Here is a 24,254-nt window from a genome sequence, read left to right as displayed (position 1 = left end):
AGGAGGTCGTCCACTGATTCTAACACATCCCCAATTGGCTTTATGATTTTACCTTAAGTTGAAAATTCAATCCCCATTTTGATTATTATACTATACTACTTCTCAATGTCTATAAGTTGGACTCAAGTTATGATTATTGACATTATTGATTAAATTTTGAATCGTAGTTTATAGAATAGAATAGAATATATATTTTACAGTTCTTAAAGTGGTAAAAATTATCTTCACCTTCACTTTGCCTTCGCTTCCTGTAGTTGGAGATTTGACCACTGATGGACGTCTCTCCCCTTTGCCATGAACGAATGTGGCAGATTATTATAAGGTAATTACTCCAACTGTACAGCAGATTAAGTATTAATAACTCATTTTGTGACACGTGGGTCAATAAATGGGTAGGAATTTAACAGAAGAAATTATACACTCATTCATTTGCTTGAAAACATGGCTTTGAATACGTAGTTGGAATTGAGCTTAGGATTCTATTAAGATTAGGTTCTTCGTATTATTTGTGGGACCTGAAATCGACAGTATAGAATTAAATATTTATTTTGTTTCATTAATTCGAGAAATTTTATAATGAATTTCTAATTTTAGTGAATTTTTGACTTATAAAGTATTTAGTGAGCGTTTAAGTGTGCTCTTTTGTTAATGTTCTTGTCGTCTATGCCTGTCGATATAGTTATAGTCCAAATTACGTAAAGTTATAATTTAGATTTAGTTTATTTTGAGTACCGAGCATGACCTTAGAGATTTTTGTAGGTGGTAGAGAGTGTATATTCCGCTAAAATGACATATTCATCATACAGGATTTAGAGAGAGAATGCTATAACCACTGGCCCAAGTAAAGTTGATTTTTTGCTTAAAACACCATTAAAAAATGTTTTTTATTTTTATTTTTATTTTTATAAATAAACTATTTTTTCTCTGAGTTTAAATTAAAAGTTTAGCGTCAAATAAAATCTTCTAATAATTCATTAAACTTTTAATTATGCCCAAACTAGTATGATATGTTGTTTGAACTTTTAATCTTAGATTTAATTTCTTTGGTTTATAAACGTACAAGACACAGACAAATTTTAGGTTCTGATATCAGTTATTAGGATCGCTTGCTCAACAACACACACTCGATCAAGATGAACCCAAAAGACAGGAGAGAGAAACTTCAATAAAGAATATTGGCTATAAAAGTTTTATTGATGATTTCGAGTATGTACAAGAGAGAATATAGAGAAAAGTTTTATTGATGGCTTCGGGTATGTACAACAAGAGAGAATACAGAGAACGACATGACCTAATGTGGTATATATATGGTTTCAAGTTTTATCGATGACTTCAGGTATGTACAACAAGAGAGAATACAGAGAATGACACGGTCTAAGGTGGTATATATATAGTTTTAATTTATTAAATATAACTTCCAAAAATTTAGAGTTATCTCTCTCAAATCTTTAACAAATATCTATGTATCCTTTACCAAATATCTTCCAAATATATCTCGTCATTGATCTTCATATCCCAACAACAAAAACACAAATTTTCAAAATATTAGAATTATTAATCCAATTTTAAAAACACAAATTTCAAAATATATTTATATTTTTTATATATATATATATGTTTCGGTTTTGAAAAAAAAAACTGCAGTATTTATAGGTTTAATTTTGTAGAGTAAAAAATTAAATTGTTCTTACGGGCGCTTAGTATTTTTCTAAAAATAAATATTTAGCGTAATTTTTAATTTTGTGGAAATGAAGGGTAAAATATGTAGAACTCTGTATTTATTACCGCCAGGAGGCGTATGGGGGATATATCGAGTTTTTGTTTCTATTTACTTTTCCCATTTATCTTCTAACCCTAAAGCTCGGCGGCAAACATTTTCCTACCGCAGAGAGAGTTGCAGAAACAGGTAGAGGAGACGAGAATGTCTGGAATTGGACCCATTTCACAGGATTGGGAACCTGTTGTCATCAGGAAGAAGGCTCCCAACGCCGCCGCCAAGAAGGACGAGAAAGCTGTAAACGCCGCCCGCCGCGCCGGTGCCGAGATCGAAACCTTAAAGAAATGTTTGCTCCTATTTCCATTTCTCTTTTCTGTTTTATTTCTATTATTCATCATCAATCCTGCAACATTTCTTTTCCTTTCGTGCTTGTAGAATGAGTTTTGATCTTGAATTTGAGATATCATTGTCGCGTTTTTTTTTTTTCCTTTTACTGAAATGGTGCTCGATTGTGGAAATTTGTTTATCGCTCTTTGATGTTCGCTCGAACTGATAGATGATGAACTAGTTCCATTGTGATTTGTTTGTGGAAATTTGACGTTATCATCGTTTTTTGAATACTGATTGTATTATGACTCGTGGTTCATTCTGGCTTTTCTCATTTGGGGGATATTTAATCCTTTCGGTCTATATCTTATCTCTGTGTTGTTAATTGGTCAATTAATTAGACTCGGTCCATGTGTTCTAAAACTTCTTGTTGAAGGTAATATTATAAACATTCTAGAATAAATTAATTTCGCATATGTTTCAACAAGAACAGAAAAAAGAAAGAAAATCAGTTCACTTCAGATGAATTTCTTAGCCACTTATTCCCTTTTTCTCCTTTAATTTTTTCATGAAACCACTAAATTAAAGCCATTTTTTCCGTATTGTGATTTGTTTTTTCTTTCTTTCTTCAGCTAATGCTGGGACAAATAAAGCTGCCTCTAGCGGTACTAGTTTGAATACCAGGAAGTTGGATGATGAGACAGAAAATCTCTCTCGTGAGTACATTACATCTTAATGCTGTTTACAGATAAATGTAGGCGACACTTTCCCAATGGAAGACGATGAATCAACCTTAAATCTTGTGGTTTATTTTTGATCCCCTCCTTACCTGTCAATATTAATTTCTTGCTAGTGTTGAGATTTATTTTGTTCTCACCATTTTTATTGCGTTCACTATTATGTATGCATGTATGTATGTTGACTTCAGAAGAGTATTTACTATGCACTTAGAGAGCATTTCAAACTGTTATGGATACTTTTAGGATAGTAGTTAGGAATTTCATGTTATGTTTCACTTTTTTAGTTTTCTGATGTGAATATCTGCAAATTATGTAATATTGAAATTTGGGAAGTATCTTTCATTGATTAGAATGTAATATACTTCGATCCTCTGGGACTTGTTTAGCATTGGATGTTGCATGGGCTTAACGAAACCAAAAATGGAAATGAAACTTTTTGTAAAAGGGAAAATATTTTTGGAATTTATGGTCAAGTCCTTGTATCCCTTTTAACACTGTCATGAGAAGAAGCAAGTGTTTGTTAGTATAATAGCTCAAGCCCAACGCTAGCAAATATTGTCTTTTTTGGACTTTTTCTTTATGGCTTCCTCTCAAGGTTTTTAAAATGCGTCGGCTAGGAACAGGTTTCCACACCCTTCTAAAGAATGCTTATTTTCCCTCTCCAACCGACATGGGATCTCACAATCCACCCCCCTTTGGGCCTAGCGTCCTCGCTAGCACACTACCTAGTGTCTGGCTCTAATACCATTTGTAACAGCCCAAGCCCACTGCTAGATATTGTCCTTTTTGGGTTTTCCCTTTCGGGCTCATCCTCAAGGTTTTTAAAATGCGTCTGTTAGGGAGAGGTTTCCACACAATTATAGTGAATGCTTCGTACTCCTCTCCAATCGATGCGGGATCTCATAGTTAGCCCAAGTGTTGGTAGAAGATCAATCTACCTTCCAAACAATTTCTTGTTCCTTGAGGGGTAACTGTAACACTTAGGGACATACCCTTCCCTTCCACCCTCCATGGTTCCATAATGAATTAAGATATATCTTCCTTGATATTTGATGGTACAATATTGTATAGAGAAGTTTGGAGCTTCTAAAATTCGCTTCAAACCATGAAGCACTTTCATTTCCTTTATTATTTTAGCTTATTTGATTCTTGGCTAATTGGAAGGCTTTTATGCAATTTCCATTAGCTTCAGGATGCTTTCTTGCCCCTTTTTGTACATGAATGAAATATCATTCTCATTAGAAGAAAATAATTATAATTCTTTTTAACCTTTTATCATGTACCAAGATCAAGTTTCACAAAGTATACCTATAAATTAGTGAGTATTGTTAAACGACACTTTTGCTCTCGTAGTTTGCATTCAATCTTATACTGTATATCCTTTGTTTTTCTTTTAACCGTTCTTTTAGCATTTTTCAAGCTTGCTTGTCTTTTTGCTTATGGAAATTAATACAAGCCCAAACTTGTTGTGTCGTGGCTGCTTCTAGAACCTCAAGTTGAGAAACTGCAACATCGAACCATGTCTCACATTGTGAATGCAAGCAATGCTTTGCGAGTTTAATCTTCGCTATAGAGGATTTCTCCTTGCTCTGGATTTATAATAGGAGCTAAACTAACATTTTGGTTTTTCTGCTCATCTACTTAACCACAGATGAAAAGGTACCAACTGAGCTGAAGAAGGCCATTATGCAGGCTCGAACAGATAAGAAGCTCACTCAGTCTCAGCTTGCTCAAGTATGCATCATTTCTGTTGATTCTTTTGCCCACTTCATTTGCATTTTCTTTATGAACCTTACCGACGCCTGCCCCGCACAGGGCGAGGTTGGTTACTGGCCATATTCTTCTTTGAGCTTGCTAGCAGAGACGTGATGAGCTTTTGTTTTCATCTTTTTTCTGTTTGTTTTTGGTTTAGTTGATCAATGAGAAGCCACAAATCATTCAGGAGTACGAATCTGGCAAAGCCATTCCAAATCAACAAATAATCACCAAGCTTGAGAGAGCTCTTGGAACTAAGCTTCGTGGAAAAAAGTAGGAGGGCTTATATTATTAGGCCGTTTGGTTATTATGTAAGTGGTGAATTTGACTATAACAAGAGCTTTTGGCTTCAGATATTGTGTACTGTGAATTGACTTTACTTTGATTTCTCATGAACACTTACATTTTCAAGTCGTTTTTTGGGATTATACACGGCATGGTTTTCCATATATTTCCCCGTCTCTGTAACATCTCGGTAAATCGCCTCTTAAATAGGAATAAAACTGTACGGGATAAGATGATTTCTACTCAGCTTAGATGTCAACTTGAGAATGACTCAATTGACATAAAATATGCCCCTTGACAAGACTCGTTAGAAATTTTTTACTTTACATACCGTTAAAAAAAATTCCTTTAACCCTAATTAGATTGAGTACGAGTTGTTTTAGAACAATGAATAATATTTTCATTTTTAACTGGGATTTGACAATGGACATAAGCTCTTAGCAAAAATTAATCAATAATTTAATGATTTTGAACTTGATTTAACAACTTTATTTTGTGGGAGGGTTCATCAATTGAGAATTTTTTATACAATAAGGGCAAAATTGATATTTCCAAGTGATGAAATCAAATTGTAAAGTGACGTAAAAACTAGGGACCATTATCTAGTCAAGGTCAAATATGTAGTCAAAGTACAACATATAAAGATTCAATTCAAGTTATTAAATTTTTTATTCAATTCAATTTCTTAAATTTTTTACTCTATTTATGACATTTTAGTGATATCTGTTTATAATAAATATATTACTCTTGTAATTCTCAATGGGTGGTAATTTATATTGATTTCAAATTTCTAATTTTATTGAGTTATGTAGTTTTTGTTATTATATTTTTTTAATGTTAATAATATTGAAACATCAATTATTATTGAATTTGTTTGATTTGGTATTTAAACAAATATATTATTAAAAAAAAAAAAAAAAAAGGTGTGTGAATCAATTTTATTTCAAAGACAAAAAGCTTCCTCATCCTTCTCCTTTTCTTCTTTATGGTTTGATCCTTTCCATGAGATTTAATTTCTTTTCTTTTTTTGGCCAAAAAAAAGGGTCACTTTTTAACTATTGTCATAAATTAAAATTATATTATATAAAATACTTCAAATTGCACACTCTAATCTTTTAATAATCTATAAAGTTAAAAACATTTTTTTCTTTTTTCACAAAAGGTCTAAATTATATATATATATGGACTATCGGTATATGCCGACTAACTGCATCTGGACAGAAATACCCTATGAGGCGTCACTGTTCCTTGGAATTGGCTTTGGGCCTTTCCTGCGCAGCTTAAGTGGAGCCCGAAGAAGGCCCCCTTTCGAGAGATCCCGAGCCATCAGTGAGATACCACTCTGGAAAAACTAGAATTCTAACATGGTGTTAGGACCTACGGGCCTAAGGACATACACAGTTTCTATGGGGTATATATATATATATTTATATTAAAGTCGAGACAATAAATTTTTCATAGTATCACAAGAAGACAAAATTAGAAAAAGGAAAGAAAAAACTTTTCAAAATTTTCTATAAAGTGCACCCAAAAAGTAAAAAAAAAAAAAAGAGAGGGGTTTAATCGCAATATAACAAAAGTCCAAGGACCCAAATGCAATAACATAAAAAAGTTACCCTTGTCCGCGCCATAAAACAAAACAACACAAAAGAAAAAGGCACGCAAACAGAGAGTGTGGAGGGAGGAGAGGCAGTGTCAGTATTTTCACACTCCAAAACTAAGTCACTGTTCTTCATCTTCTTCCTCCTTCGCCCCCACCACCATCGCTGCATATTCTAAAATCTCAATCGCTTTAAAGAGCCTAGGGTTTCGCTGTTCTTGTTTGGATCCGAGAAATGGAAGTCGACGAAGAGTACCGAAGAAAAGAGCAACTCGTTCTTGTGGCAATTGTTGTACTCGCTTCCTTGGCTCTCGTTTCTTTGCTCGTCGCTTTCAGCTATTACTGCTATATCAGCAATAAGGTCTCTAAACGCCTCAAAATCCGCAAAAGTACGCTTCATTTGGTATCATTTTTAGACTCATTTAGTTTTCTTTCACTTTCCTCCAGCATCTTGTTGATTAGCTAAGTATTTCAATGGAGATGTCTATATATTGAACTGTGGTGATTGATTTGGGGCTTTTTCTTCTCTGTATCTGAAATTTCCTTTTCCTGTATGAATAAAACTTGTCGGCACAACAGTAATGACTAATGACTGAGGAGGATTTTGTTTTAAAATTTTCTTGTGGTCCACTTTCTTGGAGGTTCTTCTTATAATTAATGCATTTATTTCTCATGGTCGACATCTGTGTATTTCCTCTAATGCCATTCACTTATTGCAAGGATGGTTGTGATTATTTTGCTTTGGTAGTTTAAGGAAATTGAAACTTCTGAATGTTTGGAAACTCCTTGGGATTTGAACCTCGAGCCTTAAAGGTAGGAGTAGATGTCGTTTACTGCTAAGCTATACTCATATTGGTCATTTGCATCTATTACATAAGAACATATATTTGTATCTATTTGGTTTTTCGTAAATCATCGTTATCGTTATGCTATATAAACCTTAAATATACATTCAGGTGATTGTGTTCAAATATCTAGGAACTTCGTTTTTTATTGTTATTTTGATCATAACTCAACTAGTTAAGCAATTATATCTTCGATCAAATGGTCAGAGATTCGATTTCTCATCCTCATCTTTGCGTGTTATTGAACTTAGATAAATAATTGTTGTTAAAATATCATCACTAGCACAATAGGGTCAAGCCCAATAATTATATGAGTCCATTGTCGGTATATTTTAGGAAAATGATTTAGGTGTTTTAGGAATAGATGATTAGATATTTTAGGAATAAATTGTCTAGCCTCTCCTGTAAATACCTATCCACCCTAACAAAGTTTTATTCCCAAGAAATTCCAAGCAGGCTCAAGTAGAACAAAGTGTAGTGGTATTCTACAGAGTGTTTTGTAATCTCTTCTCGATTGGTTTTAACAAACAGTGCGAATGTTTTCCACAAAGAGTTGTATTCAACATGTATTCCTTACCAAAACGAGAATACGAACACATTTCATTCACTTAAAGAGTACGTCGCCACTATTTGGACTTCTGTGGCCTGAGTTTTCCCCTCTATGCTTCAAAGATCAATTCCTAGTTTGAACTTGGTTTTAGCTTTTAAACTTTTAATTTTTCGGCATATATCATAAAATTGATGGTAATTTGATTCTTGAAGGGGATGATCTTGAGAAGGGAGGTAGTTTTGACAATGTTAAAGAATTTTCCACCGAGAAAGGCCTCCAAGTGTTCACCTTCAAGCAGCTATACTCAGCTACCTGTGGCTTTAGCAAGTCAAATGTGGTCGGGCACGGTAGCTTTGGATATGTATACCGAGGAGTTCTCAACGATGGGAGAAAGGTTGCGATTAAGCTTATGGATCAAGCAGGGAAGCAGGGAGAGGATGAATTTAAAGTGGAGGTAATTTCTAGTCTCATTTTGTATGCTTTGGTACATTAAACAGATATTTAGCCTTTGTTCTTTGGGCTTTAGAAACCGATTATTGATTGGTCGATAACCTTGTCGATAGGTGGAATTGTTAAGTCGACTTCATTCACCATATTTGTTGGCCTTGCTCGGGTATTGCTCTAATAGCAATCATAAATTGCTGGTGTACGAGTTCATGGCTAATGGCGGTCTGCAAGAACATCTGTATCCTGTTAGCAGTAAGTAATAGATATAGAACACGATTAGTCCGCAATATAGAACACGATTTTCTTTTTCTTTTTCTTTTTTTGTTTTTCATTAGTGAAATTTAAAATCCAGGTTCAAATTCAGTCAGTGTTAAGTTGGACTGGGAAACGCGGTTGAGAGTTGCGCTTGAAGCTGCCAAAGGTTTGGAGTATTTACATGAACATGTAAGCCCCCCAATAATTCATAGGGATTTCAAGAGCAGCAATGTTCTGTTGGACAAAAATCTTCATGCCAAGGTTTCTGATTTTGGATTGGCAAAGATCGGTTCAGACAAAGTCGGGGGACATGTATCCACTCGAGTACTGGGGACACAAGGATATGTTGCGCCTGAGTAAGAACCTTCATCCTAGATGACTATTTTGCGTTGTTTTTCATGACAATAGTTGATGGTTTTTGTAACGGCTCAAGCTCACCGCTAGCAGATATTGTTCTCTTAGGATTTTCCCTTTCGGGCTTTCCTTTTAAGGTTTTTAAAACACGTCTACTAGGGAGAGGTTTCCACACCCTTATAAATAATGCTTCGTGCTCCTCCCCAACCGATGTGGGATCTCACAATACTATTATTATTGTGAGATCACACATTAGTTGGAGAGGAGAACGAAGTAGATCGCACAATACCATCATTATTGCCCCGTTTTTTGAAGCGCACGGGAACGGCCTTCTTATAAGTTTTAGTGACATTTTTCTTGCAGGTATGCGCTAACAGGGCATTTGACAACAAAGTCAGATGTCTATAGTTACGGGGTTGTCCTCTTGGAGCTGCTTACAGGCAGAGTTCCAGTTGATATGAAGAGAACTCCTGGGGAAGCTTCCCTTGTTTCTTGGGTAAGCTTACTTGACCAAGTTCTCAAACTAACGTCGATGACTCGGATTTTCCGTTTCTAATTTCTTAACTTCAATACTTATTTCTCGTACGTTCGGATGTCAATTGGTGAGATAGGCTTTGCCGAGGCTGACTGATAGGGAGAAAGTGATGCATATAATGGACCCTGCATTGGAGGGTCAATACTCCATGAAGGATGTTGTTCAAGTTGCAGCCATAGCCGCAATGTGTGTTCAACCAGAGGCAGATTACAGGCCGCTGATGGCCGATGTTGTCCAGTCACTGGTTCCACTGGTGAGAAATTACAGGACAGCTTCGAAGATTGGTAGCGGTTCTAGTTCCAGCGCTACCAAGTCGCCTGTGGCGCACGACAAGGCTAGTTCGGAAGACTGAATGAAAGAACAGGTTGTCTCTCGACGATTGCTTCTCGTTAGCTAACATAGATTTTAGACTCGTTTGTGTTGCTGTAAGAAATTCATATTCATATGCTAACTGTTTATTGTCTCAGTTACCGACTGCGTCGGTGACTCTTGTGTAAGAATTTGAATTCATAGGATGTGTCATTGATTCTCCCGTCATAGTATTTGTGATGTAATTAACGTTTTGAAAATTTGGGTATGGTGTGTTTTGTGTATGGATGAAACCGTTTGTGATTATTTTAAAAGTTTAAATAGACAATCAAATGAATGAAAATTTTAGATTTTCATACATACATATAATAATAATAATAATAATAATAAGCTATACATGTAGTAATTTAATGTATTTTAACTACACGGTCTACAAGTATGGTTTGTTTTTTGCCTGTTACAAATCTTTGTCAGTTTCACAATTTTAAACCTCGTTTGTTGAAAAAAGGTTTCATTCTCCTCGATACTATCTTTGACAGCCTAAATCTATCGTTAACAGATATTGTCCTCTTTGACTCGTTATGTATCGTCGCCAGCCTCACAGTTTTAAAATAAGTCTACTAGGAAGACATTTTCACACCACGAATGTTTCGCTCCCCTTTTCCATGTGAGAGTTCATAAATTTGGTCTAAAATAACGGTTTCTTATAGTCACTTTTAGATAAGATATTATAGAGCCATTTTCATTTTTTTAACAAAGTATTAAAATATATATTTTTAAACAAGGTACTAAATATCACATTCACCCTTCCTTTCAAAAAAAAAAAAAGCTAAGCCACAAATATTTATTAATTTATTTATAACTATCTTGTTCTAATGATAATCAAAATTTGACTTTTTGAGTTTTAATTTCAATAGATTAATCTTCCACTAATTAATTATAGAATTTTGAGATGGTATTTATAAATTTGTGTAAATAATCAAAGTTGCCGTTAGTGGAAGGCTCTTATTTCTTACAAATGATAACATTTTCACACGTGCGCAGTAATATTTAATTTCTGCCTAACTTTAATAAATTTTTAGTGTCGTTTATCCAACTGTTTAATATTTAATTTTTGCATTTAATTTTTGTTTTTATTTTCTGGAAAATTTTAATGGTTAGACTTTATTATACTTTTAGTTCCTATTTTGTATTTTAATAAACTAATGAAGCTTTTTAAAATTTGAAATATTATTGAAAATTCAAGTTTATTTATGAAATAAAGTATTATTTGTAAGAATATTTTTAACTTTATTTTTTTAAAATTTAAAATTATTATTAAACTTATAGGTGGCATTTTTATTAATTTAGCTAAAAAAAAAAAAAAAAAAAAAAAAACCCTTTCCCTCTAGAATATTTCTTATCTATAAATAAATCAACCCTTCAAAGCAAAAGCCTCACACTCAAACTTTCTTCCTCCTTTTTGCTCTAATGGCGTCCATTTCCCATCTTTTTATTGTTCTTTCCCTTTTAGCCTTCTCAGCCAATGCTCAGCTCTCAGCCAACTTTTACGCTAAAAGTTGTCCCAATCTCGAACGAATTGTTCGTTCCGTTATGAACAAAGCTGTTATTGCAGAAAAACGTATAGGAGCTTCAATTCTTCGCCTGTTCTTCCACGATTGCTTTGTTAATGTATGGTGAAACTCGAACGTATGATCTTTAGAACAAATCTGTGCAATATTAATACGATAACTTATCTATTTCGAGAGAAACTATTTTCACGTGGTTTTCTATGACATTTTGAACGAGATGTTATATAATTAAATTTACTGTAACTCGTTAATTTAAATGTAGGGTTGTGATGGTAGTATATTGCTCGATGATACACCGACATTTACGGGCGAAAAAAATGCATTTCCTAATCGAGACTCAGTTAGAGGGTTCGAAGTGATTGACAAAATTAAAACCGAAGTCGAAGCTACTTGCAAGAACACCGTTTCTTGTGCTGATATTCTTGCTCTTGCCACTCGAGATGGGGTTGATTTGGTAATTTTAGCCCTTTTTTTTATCCTTTCACTATGTTGCATGATTTTACATGCAGTACGTACGAAATCAGAATGGATCATACATTGACTTGGTTTTTTAAAATTTATAGCTTGGAGGTCCTGATTGGAAAGTACCACTTGGTCGGAAGGATTCGAGGACGGCGAGCGAGAGTGACGCTAACAGCGACCTCCCGGGGCCAGGCTCCAACCTCCCGACGCTCATCTCGATGTTCAATGCCAAAGGCTTCAACGCCGATGAGATGACTACCCTCTCCGGCGCCCATACCATTGGTATGGCTAGTTGTCGATTCTTCCGAAGACGCATTTACAACGATACCAACATCGATCCCGCCTTCGCCAAACAGAAGAGAGCCAACTGTCCGTTCACGGGCGGCGACATGAACTTGGCCCCTCTCGACTCGACCACCCAGAGGTTCGACAACCAATATTTCAAAGACTTGATTGAACTGCGCGGGCTGTTACATTCGGACCAAGAGCTCTTCAACGGCGGCTCACAAGACGCCTTGGTTCAGACTTACAGTAAAAGTCTCCTAACCTTTAGAAAGGATTTCGTAAACGCAATGATTAAGATGGGGAATCTTAGTCCTCCGTCTGGATTACCCACTGAGATTAGACGAAATTGCAGGGTAGTCAATTAGTTAATCTTAATTAGTTAATAATTAATCTTAATTAACTAGATTAATTAAGAAGTAAGAACAATAATATATATACAATAGCTACAAATAAGAAAGATGCTTTCTTTTACCTAATTTCTGTCGTCTTTTCAGTTTCTACGTGTTAATGAAACTTAATACATATTTATTAATGCTAAGACTATAATTAAGGTAACATAATTATTGCCAATTTCGTGGGTTGAAACGTAAATTACTAAACTTATTTTATGAATTTTATCTAGAAAGCTCCCTGCCTTAATTGGATTATGTAATATTCTAAAAGAATAATTGATTAAGCATATTTAAATATATAATTTATGTAGACTTCAGATTTTTTTGTATGAGCACCTCGCGAGATCCTCATATTGATTGGAGGGGGAATGAAGTATTTTTTATAACAGTTTGAAAATCTCTCCCTAAATGACGCGTTTTAAAACCTTAAGGAGAAGTTTAAAAGGGAAGAGCTTGGGGTATTACAAATGGTATAAAAGCTAGATTGGGGGCGGTGTGTCGACCATTGGCCCTTGCAGGGGTGAATTCAATGGGTGAATTGTGAGATCCCACGCTAGTTAGAGAGGGGAATAGAGCATTTCTTAATCTTTCCCTAAAAGACTGTATTTTAGTATTTTAAAATTGTGAGACTGACGACGATACGTAATATATATTAGCGGTGAGTTTGGACTATTTTACACACGGGATTGTATTCTCTTGATTAAAAGAAAAAAATAATTAAAAATATTTTAATGGACTCTAACACTAAACTATAAAGCAAGATTAGGTTTAAAATGTTCATTATAAGGTTAAAAATATTGTTGCCAATTTATATTTATATATTATTAGAAAAAAGAAAAAAAATACAATATTAGTAAATCAATTTGGTTACAATAAATTATTACCAATAAGATAAATACTACATATACAATATAGTGAATAATAAATGAGAAATAGGTATTTGTTTTAAAATGGTGAATAATTGGGTTCCAAATCATGCGATCCTCGTCGAATTCGCCCACGTGGCCGCAGGTCCATATTAGTTACCATGTTGCGTCTACCACAGAACCACCGGCACTGACACTGGACGTAGATAAGATCATAAGATACCATTTCTATAAAGCTTTCTGACTGGACCATTCGGCACTCTCTTAATCGAGTTGGTCTACCACTCTCTCTCTCTCTCTCTCTCTCTCTCTCTCTCTCTCTCTCTCTCTCTTTCTTCTCAAACTCTCTCACTGTGAAGATGATGAACGAACCGAGAAATTCCACGTAGAAATTGAAACGGCGAGACCTCAGTGTTCTCTCAATCTCGCATTGCCTTCTGATTTGTAGTGCTTATCGCATTTCATTGTCGGCTTACCGGAGATTCTGCGGCTTTGGCTTTGGCTTTGGCTTTGGAAATGATCCTCTGAACCTCATCAGACTGCACTCTCCGTGATTCTGAAATGGACTCCGATAAGGTGATTTTTGCTTCTTTTTTTTTTTTTTCGAGGTTTGTAGTGTTTGTTGTAGTTTTTCTGGCGTCGGTTCATGGATCGCGTTTGATCTCGTGTTGTTTTGTTCGCGTCTGAACAATTTATTAGCGATCGTGTTGATTTTGTAATGCTTATGGTCTCTGATCAGAGGAGTTCGGTGAGATTTTGTGACCGAGAATGCGATCGATGAGATTTTGTGGATCGAGTTTTAGAACTGCTTTTATGTTTACTTGAAACTGTATGCTATTCGTGCTGCATTCTTCTATTTCGGAACGTTCGACTGATATCCTCCTGATTTCGAGCTTTTAGTTTGACTGCTAAAATTAATAGTAGATAAAACGCGCATTTATCTAGTTAGAGCCTTTTGTTCCTCTGGACCTCCTCAAAGAACAGTAAATTTGTGTTGTCGGAAACCGAATACGGATCTCTTCGCATATTTTTCCTTTCAAATTTTGTCTTCTTAGTTGCTGACGGTGTTTCGTTCTCTTTCCATCTCTCGATTTTGTACTATTATAATGACACCTCAATCCGATTCGGCCTGCAGTTGCTTTGTTAGATCGTGTTCTATCTTGAATTTGTTTGATATGCTTTATTGTCTTAAAGAGATAAATATTTTCTCCATAGGTGATCAATTCTTGATACTTGAATATGATTTGTCGGTTTGAGTATTGTAGTACATGTTTTGGCCTTCAGGTACAGTAGTTTCAACTATTTGAGTATTTTGCCTTTTGGTTGCTTGTGTTTCAAACCTTTGCAGTTTGCTTGAGGATTTTGATGATGTTTGATTCTTTCTATTTTTGCCTTGTTTAGACACACAACGAGTTTTTATTTTATTTGATCTTCCTTCGGGAGGAGAGTGGTTCCTATGCGTTTCTTGAGAGATTTATCTTTCAACTTTTCATTATTCTATATTTTGAAGACATCGAGCGTTTTTTTACTTTTTGAAACTGGATTCTCCTTTTTCATAGTTTTCTTGACGCATCATATTATTCACAGGCATTCCAAGCACTAGCATCGGAAAATGCAGATAGTTCAAAATTCTAGACAAGAAATATTCTTGTATTCTAGTGTTTCAAGCCTTAATGGTATTTGCACGCATAGCAAATCATTTCACTGTAGAAAAAGAGAACTAATATTAAATATGATCAAGAAAAGAGTCTGTTTCTGATTAAAAAAAAAAAAAGAGATGTATATTCGATAGGCACTGTTGACTTTTGTATTTTTATCAATGCCATTCGACGGTAGCTGATATCATTAAGTTTGGGAGGTGTTATTTGCCAAGTATTCAAATGTCGGCCATCCTTATAGTTTAGGCATTTAACTCATCTTTTGTTATATGTGTCTACAAATTTGTAGGAAATGTCATCGACTGTTGTAGAGAGCAAGGATGCAGTAACTGGTCACATAATCTCCACTACTATTGGAGGAAAAAATGGCGAGCCAAAACAGGTTATAATTTTATTTTTGACTTAAAATAACTTATTGGCTTCATATTTTTTCAACTTAGTTATTATAATAAAAATTTTGGTCGGTCATTTTTCCTCATCTTGTATGGCAACCAAGACTTGTAACTTGGTGCTCAGAAACACTTAATGCATTCTAATGTTCTCCAATGTTTGAGTGGCTAAACTGCTCACTTTTGTTTCGTTGATTTTCACATTGCTTTAGACTATTAGCTACATGGCGGAACGTGTTGTAGGTTCCGGATCGTTTGGAATCGTTTTCCAGGTATAAAAAATCAATAAAACTAATGTCAAATTTTCCTTTCTTTTCCTTTCTTCTTTTCCATTAAACTTTTTTTAATACTCTTCTTAGGCTAAATGCTTGGAAACTGGGGAGACTTTTGCAATAAAGAAAGTCTTGCAGGACAGACGTTACAAAAATCGTGAGCTGCAGTTGATGCGCTTGATGGATCATCCAAATGTTGTTTCCTTGAAGCACTGTTTTTTTTCTACAACCAGTAAAGATGAACTCTTCTTAAATCTGGTTATGGAATACGTTCCGGAGACTATGTATCGAGTACTGAGGCACTACTGCACTATGAACCAGAGGATGCCACTCATCTATGTGAAACTTTACACTTATCAAGTATGAACTCACACACTCAGATACTATTCAACATTTTCTCTCTGTCCTTTTTCATCTTCATTCCAATACTAAATTAAAGTGTTTATTAGATCTTTAGGGGGCTAGCTTATATACACATTGTTCCAGGGGTTTGTCATCGAGATGTAAAGCCTCACAATCTTTTGGTATGCAATCTATTTGTCTCTTAATGTTTGTGAGCTACAAATAGCTTCCTACTTGTTCGATTAGATCAGCATCTTACAATTTGCATGTTCATTCAAGTTTCCTTCTAACTTAGAATAAACTTTCCAGGTCGATCCTCTCACGCATCAGGTCAAGCTTTGTGATTTTGGCAGCGCAAAAGTCCTGGTATAGTTTATATTATGTCTATCTTTTAAATGTTGAACAAGGCTATGCATATGCTCAAAGTTTAATGGCCATTGATTCGGAGCCTGGTTTTACACCAAAAACAAACGAATTTATTTGAGTGACAAGATATAGGTCCTCAATTAGCCAAATGATTTTATTTGAGAGAAATAAAATGAATATTTGCTCAAGGTTAAGTTATCGTACGATTTCTGTATGTGGTAGATACTCAGAAAGTGGCCTAAAATTATGACATCCGATTTTGAGACTTGCTTATTATGCATAGCTATCAAGTTATAGTATTGACAATTGGTTCACGAATAATTATTACTCTTTCTTCTATTTACCATTTTCTGTAGACAGTATCTTTATTATATTTCTGCCGTCAGGTTAAAGGTGAAGCAAACATCTCGTACATATGCTCCCGTTACTACCGAGCTCCTGAGCTCATATTTGGTGCAACGGAGTATTCTACGTCCATCGACATATGGTCAGCTGGTTGTGTTCTTGCCGAGCTGCTTCTAGGACAGGTTGGCATCTTGAGGCAGTTTCTGATTATTACTTACTGGAGAGAGAGGTTATGAAAGCCATCCAATTTAACTTTTGTTCTCTCTTTGTAGCCATTGTTTCCTGGGGAAAGTGCAGTTGATCAACTGGTTGAGATAATCAAGGTGAAGCCTATTTCCTGGTTCAGTGAGAACATATTCCTTGTGGTCATGGAAGTATGGTTGTTATAACTTGTTCTTTTCTTTTTACCAATTTCCAGGTTCTTGGCACTCCAACTCGAGAAGAAATTCGATGCATGAATCCTAATTATACAGATTTTAGATTCCCTCAGATCAAAGCCCATCCGTGGCACAAGGTATTTTATTAGTATATTCATGTTAAAATATTTGATTTTTAAAAATAATACCCATAAACAATCCTTCTACTTGTCAGTTTCTTTGTTCTGCTATCTTTTTTTATATATGCTTTAAGTTTTGAAAGCTGAAAAAGTTGTTTTGAATAAGGATTTGAATGTTTCTGTGACAAAAATGAAAGTCATTGTCAAGAAACTATGAGAAAACAAGCACAATTTTATAAAACTAAAATGAAAAGTTATCAAACCAGTTCTAATTTATGTAAATAATCTAATCATGCAAAAAAATTTGTCTGATTGAATAAATTTGTTATTGATTTCTCTCACAGAATTAATACATTTACAAAATATCCATAGGTATTCCACAAACGAATGCCACCTGAAGCTATTGACCTTGCTTCAAGGCTTCTTCAATATTCACCCGGTCTCCGGTGCACTGCTGTGAGTTTCTACTTTCCATACTCTATTGTTGATATCTGATAATGTATCGTAATTACCTACTTTAATTGATAATCTACTTGCGTATATATCCATAAACTCTTTACCATGTCGGCTCTCTTTGTCATGCAATGGGCTGAATTCTGGAATTCTGCCATCTTGATCTATAAATTATGTAACTTAGTTTGTAATGATAGATAATGCTTGTTTTACTGACCAAATAATCCCCTATGGGCAGATTGAAGCATGTGCGCATCCCTTCTTTGATGAGCTTCGGGAGCCTAATGCCCGCCTTCCCAATGGCCGTCAGCTGCCCCCGATCTTCAATTTTAAACAGGAAGTATGTCTGTATTTCATTTACGTTTTTATTACCGGCGGTAGATTATATAAGCCTATGCATATAGCTGCATCTAATTAATACTTCACATCAAGTAAAATGATAAAGAAAGCCTCATAGATTGCTATTTTATTAGAAAATAAGTTTTGAGTTTGGGAATTGAGACCCGTGCAAGCTTGTCCAAATAAAAAAACCCAAAAAAAGGAGTTTATATAAAATAGTCCAAATTACATGGTAGAATAACGAGCTGTTAATAAGTCTTGACATTTCGTATAGGATTAACTTCCTAAACACTTTTAGAAGGTCAAAAGTGTTTTTCTTTCTTATTTGATTCTAGAACGTTTGGTAACCAGTAAGAAACACTTTTAAAACAATCAAATTGGTTTTCAATCCTTTTTACACTTTGAAATTGATTTTCCAAAAGTTATTCCAAACAAACAAGAAATTTAATTAAATTCCTTGTCGTAAAAAGTGTTTTAATAATGAAATATATAAACACCATTTGAGGACTTAAGATCTCATCCATCCTACTAACCAGACTCTTTTCTCCCAGTTTATTTATTATTTTTCCATAAATGTATTTATTATTCAGCTTTCCGGAGCCTCGCCTGAATTGATAAAGAGGCTCATACCAGAGCATGTTCGGCGGCAGGCTGGACTGCAATTCCCACATCAAGCAGGTACATAAGATTAACTCGAAGCCATTAAGTGACACGTTGTTCTGAGCAAGAAAGCCGCCTGTAGGGGCTTTATTCAGCGCCACCGTGGAAGTGGTAAAATATCAAATACTTTTACTTTTGCCAAAATAATAAATATATTTGCTATGTCTGTACATTAACTTTTACTGCACAAATTCTAGATAGGTGAGAGTATATATAGAAAGGGTATCTGTATTGTTGCTAGATATTAGGGGATGCAATATACCTTTACAAGCTTAAGTGGCTTATTGTAGATTTGTATAATACAGTTAGCGTATAATGATCGACAGCTATGCTCTTTGTTTGTACTTATTTAGTATAGGAGACCTATTATTTCTACTTCTTGTTGTTCATTACTTTTATATCATAATGTATTATAGTATGGTGCATTTTCTAACCTTTTGAATGTAGATTTGTTGCCGGAGGGGAACAAAAAGGAAAGAGAAGCTTCACTTCTTTTACTGCAGGCAGAGAAGAAAAGCAATCAAACGGGATATCTGCCGATGAGAACCAATAATGCGGAGCATGAAAAGTTGACGGTCGTCATTTTCTGTAAGCATATTTTTAGTATTTTTGTCACTTTCATTCTATTTTCGGTTCTTCTTCAAACATATTTTCTTCCTTTCCTTTCATTTGTCCCTCTGAGCGTCCTCTTTGCAATGATTTTTCAAAATGTTAGAAATTTCATATCTCCAAATTTTAGGCCCATATTGAACTTGTTTTCTCATCATTTCTTCACAATGATTTTCGTTTTTCTTTAAAAAAAATGTTTGTGTTGCTTCTTAACTAAATTCCAAATATAGTTTTTTTAAAAAAAAATTTAAAACAATTTAAAAATATAACCTTTTGTTTTAAATTTTTAAAACTTGACTTGAAATTTGAAAGCATTTGGAAAAAAAAAATAAGTAGATAACAAAACGTTTGATTTTTAGTTTTAAATTTCTTTTTGATGTTCCATCCAATTTTCTGCTTTTTTTAATTTGAAAAGTCTTTTAGAATTGTAAATAAAATTAACAAAACGTTTGGTTTTTAGTTTAGATTTCGTTTTTATATTCCATCCAATTTAATTTGACAAGTGTTTTAGAATTGTGAATAAAATTTAAAAACATAAATACAAAATTTTAAAAATAAGATTTTTATAGAAATTTTGACTTTTTATTTCCCCTTCTTTATAACCCCCCAGCATTCTTTCTAACTTGCCTTTCATTTTATAACCTTTTTATCTCAACGTGAACCTTCGCCTATTTTATTTCTTTCATTTTTTAAACATATGTTTCTCTTTCAACTTTCTTACTCTAAATTTTCTTCCCGTCTTTTCCTTCCCTCTCTAACACCACATTTTTTTCTAATTTTTGTTTTTATCAAACAGAAAATTTATAGTATTGATGTTAGACTTGATTTCAGAGTTTATATGTTAAAGGATAAGGATGAGAAACGGACATTTAGGTTATAAACTCCCTATCCTCGTCTCCTTAAGAGATTTTCCATCCCTGTCCTAACCTCTTTCTCAGTTTAGGGGTCGGGGAAAGGGGATCAGATTCCATGTGAAAACTATCCATTAAAATTTGATAAATACTAATTAACATTATATTAAATTAGTATTAATATCGTTTTATTTATTTTTTAAAAAATATAATACTTTAAATCATAGATTTAGTATAGAGAGTTGATATATTATGAAATATAATATAATGTAATTAAATTCTAAAAAACAGTATAAACATACAATTTGAAGAATTATTCAAAAATTATATATAGATTTGGGGTGGGTTAGGGAATGTGGTGTAATTAAATTTAAAAAAGAAAAGAAAAGAAAAGAAAAATATAATCTAAAAAACAGTATAAACATACAATTTGAAGATCTGTTCGAGTTAATATGAATTAAGTATTGCAAATTTTCACTAGAAAAAACCATCATATGCTAAAATTTAAATTGAAAAAAGGGACTCAAAGACCCTGACAGTCTAGCACTCCCCAGAAATTATAGAAACAAAGCAAAGCAATGGATAAATTATTGATAATTTAGGTGGAAATGGGAAAAAAATGTGTACCTTCAGATCAATTGGACAGTATTATACTTAAATGACTCGTGAATTGCAAATTCCCCCTATTCATGGAAGGAATTTTTAAAGAGTTTGTAATAATATACCTTTATTCACCAAGTAGAGATCTTGTAGACTGTAGTATATCATGTAGAAAGGAGTTTTTGTAAGTCGCAATCAAGCAGATTTTGTGACCTCATGGATGGCGTTTGCCAGATACGGTACGTTCCCGGTTGTAACTCCTGCCATGCTGTTCATACAAATTCATTTCGTAAGCAAACAGTTCACAATTCGGGAAAGCACAACAAGAGCCAGACTTCACTAATAAGGCGCGGAGCCGAATTTCAAAGTATAGAAATAAAAAACTAGATGAGCTACCAAACAAGTCTGCTTCTTAAAAAATTAGAACGAAAAAGAATTTACCATGCAAGAAATTTTACATTTTAGATTCTAAAAACTTTTTAAAAACTTCCTAGTCTAGTTACCCTTCTACCTAAAATCTATTTTATACCCAATGTTCGTCTTTTAATTTAATTGACTTAAAATCATGTTCATATTATTACAAGTTAGTACACATAATAAAAGCTACTTTATTAATTTGCTAAAATAAAATTGGTATTTTTTCAAAATAAAAAACGAAACAAACTTATTAATTTTAAGACTAAGATTTTATTATTATTATTTATTTATTTTTGTGCTGAATCAGTCGATCAGAAAAAATCTCTCCCGCCGTTTGGAACAAAACAAGCTTACTACGTTCAACGTGTCAATGAGTCAATTGAGAGGCAAAAATACAATTTAAACCCTCTTTTGTTATCTATTTTTTAAAAAACCATCTTAAATCCTAGACAATTAATTTTCAAAAGACTTGTATCTGTTTTTAAATTTTACATTAAAATAAAAGTTAAACCCTTTCTCTTGTTATCTATTTTTTAAAAATCATTTCAAATTCTGAAGCAAATCTTGAAGCTTAACCAAGTAATGTTCAAAAGACTTGATATTCATTTGCCAACGAAATTACCTTATGCGGCCATTCCGAGTCATGTAAATGTGATATTCATTTGTCAGACAGTCAACCTGTTCGGGGGTCATTCCACTGTAACAGAACATGCCAATCTGTTGCAATGGAACAATCAAAACCAATAAGGATTAGTAAACGGTTAAATATTCAAAATTGACGAAGCAAAAACAAGGTGTTAGTCATCGGAAAATGAAAGAGTTGAAAGCACCTGTTTGGTTATATGCTCCCAGGACAATGGAGATCCCAACTTTTCTAGGTTTTCTCGTAGAGCACTTCGCATTCCAATGATTCGATCAGCCATGACCTGAATAAACAAAATAAGGTGAGGATGAGAATACATCTCAATTAGGGAAATTAATAATCGTCGAATTGAGTTTTCTTTTAAATTGAATACATCGGCATTAATCAGTTGAGTGAGTTTCATCTCTGAACATTTGTAATATAAGACTAGACAGTCCAATTTGTTCGATGAGGAAAATATCACCATCCAAAACAGATGGAAGACTAATAAATATAATTTGAAAATTCTTCATATTAAACTATTATGGCATTGAACTCTGATCGATGCTTTTAAAATCCTAATAAAAGATATTGTATGACCAAATATATATATATATATATATATATATATATATATATATATATATGTAACCATTTATTGAAAGAAAAAAAAAACAGAAGCATGTTTAGTAAATATTTACTGTTTCTTGTTCTCTAGAATTTTAAATTAAAAATATAAAAAACACATGAAAATTGGTTTTCTAAAATTAAATATCCATCTTTTTTGTTATTTTTATGTTTAGATAGTTATTCTGCATTTTATTACTAAAAATGATAAAACAATGCTTTTATCTATGTTTTAAAAAAAAATGGACAGAGAAACAAGACATAAACAACATGATATATTTTTTTTTTTCAAATTTCGTACACAATTTTAGAAACGTTTCTAAAAATTGAGAAACAAGAATCAAAATACTCATGTTATTGAAAAACTGAAAACAAGAAACAAAAAATGAAAAACTAGAATATGACCTCTACATGTTTATGTTAAATTACAAGATATATGCATTCTGATTTTAGTTTGATGACGAAATCGAAGTGGGAATGCAGAAGAAAAGGATTATGACCACATACAGCATAAACATGAAGATATTACCTTAACTTCCTTCAGCCATAACTTCTTCAATTCTGGATCCCCAAGGATGGTCGAAACTATGAGTGCACCATGAACAGGTGGATTACTGTACATGGGTCGGGCAAGCTGCTGCAGCTGACTTTTCACAGCAATTGCTTGTTTTTCATCTTCGCAGAGCACGCTGCAATCAATTTAATCATCATCCTTAATGACAGCAAACAAATAACAAATGACTCAATTCATTAAACAAGGAGTTAGAGTAACCTAAATAGAAAGTAGACTCATCAATTTATAAAGACTTAATTCATGAAACAAGGAATTCCTTGTTGACTGCATTAATACATTGTTCAACAAACTTCTAATCTATAATGCATAACCATGAGATCTAACGACCACTTCTGCTTGGAATAATTGTTGGAAAATTAATATCAATGTCTATTAAGCACTTCTGGAGGAAAAAAAAAATCATTTGAAGTGTGTTTAGTATAGTTTTTTGAATGATTTAAAGCATTTTCTATAAATATATTTATTGAAAGTGTTTTTTTTTTTTTTTAAGCTAACCTAAAAGGTATTAAATGATAGCTACAGGTGATTAAAATCACATCAAAGTTAGTCAACAAAAATGCACCAGGTATATAGACATCACTAGGAGATGGCATGTTTTGTAAACGAAGGAAAAGTGGAAGTGAAATCAATCTAGTGGACACATACCTAAGGCATCCTACTCTCTGGCCATAGAGTCCCATATTTTTAGCGTACGACTGAGCAATTCCAATATGATGGCCATCCTCGAGAAAGATCTTGATGGACTTTGCATCTTTTTCTGGATCACCACTAGCAAAACCTTGGTATGCCATGTCAAAAAAGGCAAAATGACCTTTGGCCTAAAAAATCACAATGTTCAATATCTGGCAAAGAAACAGTTGTAAGATATGATCTATGAAACAATCATTCCAAAAATTCTGACCTTAATCTGGTGTGATATCTCTCTCCATTGTTCCTCCGTGGGATCCACTCCAGTAGGATTGTGAGCACATGCGTGAAGTAGAAAGAATGAGCCATTTGGAGCATTCTAAACAGTGTCATGCAAATTAAACAGAAAAAAAAAAAGGCATCAGCAGAATGAAATCAACAGAATTCAGTGTGCTCATGAGGCACTATTAACATGAATGTTAAAAGTACTAGAGTTAGATAAGACAACCTGAAAATGTCAGCATGTCTTTTACCTTTATATCATCCATCAATCCTGCAAAGTCTAATCCCCTGGACTCTGGATGATAGTAGCGATATGTCGTTTGAGGAACTTGTGCATCTCTCCAGATGTTATGGTGGCTGTTGGAAATCTTTAAGTGAGAAACAAGATACCAATGAAGTAGACCTTTTTTTTTTTTTTTTTTTTTTTTCC

The 24,254-nt window shown here is 33.8% G+C and overlaps 5 protein-coding genes across 5 annotated transcripts in view; 4 read left to right on the top strand and 1 right to left on the bottom strand.

Moving 5' to 3' along the window:
- Window positions 1-1,807: 1,807 nt before the first annotated feature.
- Window positions 1,808-4,990, top strand: LOC111486196 (multiprotein-bridging factor 1a). Its single transcript, XM_023133234.1, has 4 exons — window positions 1,808-2,063; window positions 2,677-2,760; window positions 4,436-4,518; window positions 4,697-4,990. Exons 1-4 carry the CDS (start codon window positions 1,922-1,924, stop codon window positions 4,814-4,816), a joined length of 429 nt encoding a protein of 142 aa, XP_022989002.1. The 5' UTR covers window positions 1,808-1,921; the 3' UTR covers window positions 4,817-4,990.
- A 1,474-nt stretch (window positions 4,991-6,464) lies between these two features.
- On the top strand, window positions 6,465-10,003 carry LOC111486039 (probable serine/threonine-protein kinase PBL7). The gene is made up of 6 exons (XM_023133039.1): window positions 6,465-6,813; window positions 8,032-8,273; window positions 8,383-8,518; window positions 8,619-8,877; window positions 9,239-9,371; window positions 9,487-10,003. Exons 1-6 carry the CDS (start codon window positions 6,660-6,662, stop codon window positions 9,760-9,762), a joined length of 1,200 nt encoding a protein of 399 aa, XP_022988807.1. The 5' UTR covers window positions 6,465-6,659; the 3' UTR covers window positions 9,763-10,003.
- Window positions 10,004-11,164: 1,161 nt separating this feature from the next.
- On the top strand, window positions 11,165-12,513 carry LOC111486080 (cationic peroxidase 1-like). Its single transcript, XM_023133087.1, has 3 exons — window positions 11,165-11,390; window positions 11,553-11,744; window positions 11,854-12,513. Exons 1-3 carry the CDS (start codon window positions 11,190-11,192, stop codon window positions 12,400-12,402), a joined length of 942 nt encoding a protein of 313 aa, XP_022988855.1. The 5' UTR covers window positions 11,165-11,189; the 3' UTR covers window positions 12,403-12,513.
- A 1,038-nt stretch (window positions 12,514-13,551) lies between these two features.
- Window positions 13,552-18,990, top strand: LOC111486049 (shaggy-related protein kinase zeta-like). Its single transcript, XM_023133051.1, has 12 exons — window positions 13,552-13,871; window positions 15,243-15,335; window positions 15,555-15,614; window positions 15,702-15,974; window positions 16,064-16,138; window positions 16,266-16,322; window positions 16,709-16,849; window positions 16,940-16,990; window positions 17,086-17,181; window positions 17,536-17,619; window positions 17,855-17,956; window positions 18,546-18,990. Exons 1-12 carry the CDS (start codon window positions 13,857-13,859, stop codon window positions 18,639-18,641), a joined length of 1,143 nt encoding a protein of 380 aa, XP_022988819.1. The 5' UTR covers window positions 13,552-13,856; the 3' UTR covers window positions 18,642-18,990.
- A 1,642-nt stretch (window positions 18,991-20,632) lies between these two features.
- Window positions 20,633-24,254, bottom strand: part of LOC111486028 (aspartate aminotransferase, mitochondrial-like) — a 7,752-nt gene continuing 4,130 nt past the window's right edge. Inside the window, exons 5-11 of the mRNA XM_023133024.1 lie at window positions 24,076-24,181; window positions 23,817-23,921; window positions 23,561-23,733; window positions 22,871-23,030; window positions 21,923-22,018; window positions 21,715-21,809; window positions 20,633-20,943 (exon numbers count right to left, since the gene is read on the bottom strand). Coding sequence (XP_022988792.1) covers window positions 20,871-20,943; window positions 21,715-21,809; window positions 21,923-22,018; window positions 22,871-23,030; window positions 23,561-23,733; window positions 23,817-23,921; window positions 24,076-24,181 — 808 coding nt within the window. The 3' untranslated portion in view covers window positions 20,633-20,870. The remainder of the gene's footprint in view (window positions 20,944-21,714; window positions 21,810-21,922; window positions 22,019-22,870; window positions 23,031-23,560; window positions 23,734-23,816; window positions 23,922-24,075; window positions 24,182-24,254) is intronic.

Source organism: Cucurbita maxima, unplaced genomic scaffold (genome assembly GCF_002738345.1).
Source record: "Cucurbita maxima cultivar Rimu unplaced genomic scaffold, Cmax_1.0 Cma_Scf00011, whole genome shotgun sequence".
Classification (NCBI taxonomy): Eukaryota; Viridiplantae; Streptophyta; class Magnoliopsida; order Cucurbitales; family Cucurbitaceae; genus Cucurbita; species Cucurbita maxima.
The sequence above is the reverse complement of the archived record's forward strand: the minus strand, read 5'-3'. Positions and strand labels throughout refer to the sequence as shown.

What these genes read in the sequence shown, in the direction of transcription:
- LOC111486196 (XM_023133234.1), top strand. Translation starts at nt 1,922, where the DNA reads ATGTCTGGAATTGGACCCATTTCACAGGATTGGGAACCTGTTGTCATC. An exon ending in GATCGAAACCTTAAAGAAAT is followed by an intron (nt 2,064 to 2,676) that starts GTTTGCTCCTAT and finishes TTCTTTCTTCAG; the next exon opens with CTAATGCTGGGACAAATAAA. An exon ending in CTCAGTCTCAGCTTGCTCAA is followed by an intron (nt 4,519 to 4,696) that starts GTATGCATCATT and finishes TTTTTGGTTTAG; the next exon opens with TTGATCAATGAGAAGCCACA.
- LOC111486039 (XM_023133039.1), top strand. Translation starts at nt 6,660, where the DNA reads ATGGAAGTCGACGAAGAGTACCGAAGAAAAGAGCAACTCGTTCTTGTG. An exon ending in ACGCCTCAAAATCCGCAAAA is followed by an intron (nt 6,814 to 8,031) that starts GTACGCTTCATT and finishes TGATTCTTGAAG; the next exon opens with GGGATGATCTTGAGAAGGGA. An exon ending in CAAGGATATGTTGCGCCTGA is followed by an intron (nt 8,878 to 9,238) that starts GTAAGAACCTTC and finishes TTTTTCTTGCAG; the next exon opens with GTATGCGCTAACAGGGCATT.
- LOC111486080 (XM_023133087.1), top strand. Translation starts at nt 11,190, where the DNA reads ATGGCGTCCATTTCCCATCTTTTTATTGTTCTTTCCCTTTTAGCCTTC. An exon ending in TCCACGATTGCTTTGTTAAT is followed by an intron (nt 11,391 to 11,552) that starts GTATGGTGAAAC and finishes ATTTAAATGTAG; the next exon opens with GGTTGTGATGGTAGTATATT. An exon ending in CTCGAGATGGGGTTGATTTG is followed by an intron (nt 11,745 to 11,853) that starts GTAATTTTAGCC and finishes TAAAATTTATAG; the next exon opens with CTTGGAGGTCCTGATTGGAA.
- LOC111486049 (XM_023133051.1), top strand. An exon ending in CGTTTGGAATCGTTTTCCAG is followed by an intron (nt 15,615 to 15,701) that starts GTATAAAAAATC and finishes TACTCTTCTTAG; the next exon opens with GCTAAATGCTTGGAAACTGG. An exon ending in CCGAGCTGCTTCTAGGACAG is followed by an intron (nt 16,850 to 16,939) that starts GTTGGCATCTTG and finishes CTCTCTTTGTAG; the next exon opens with CCATTGTTTCCTGGGGAAAG.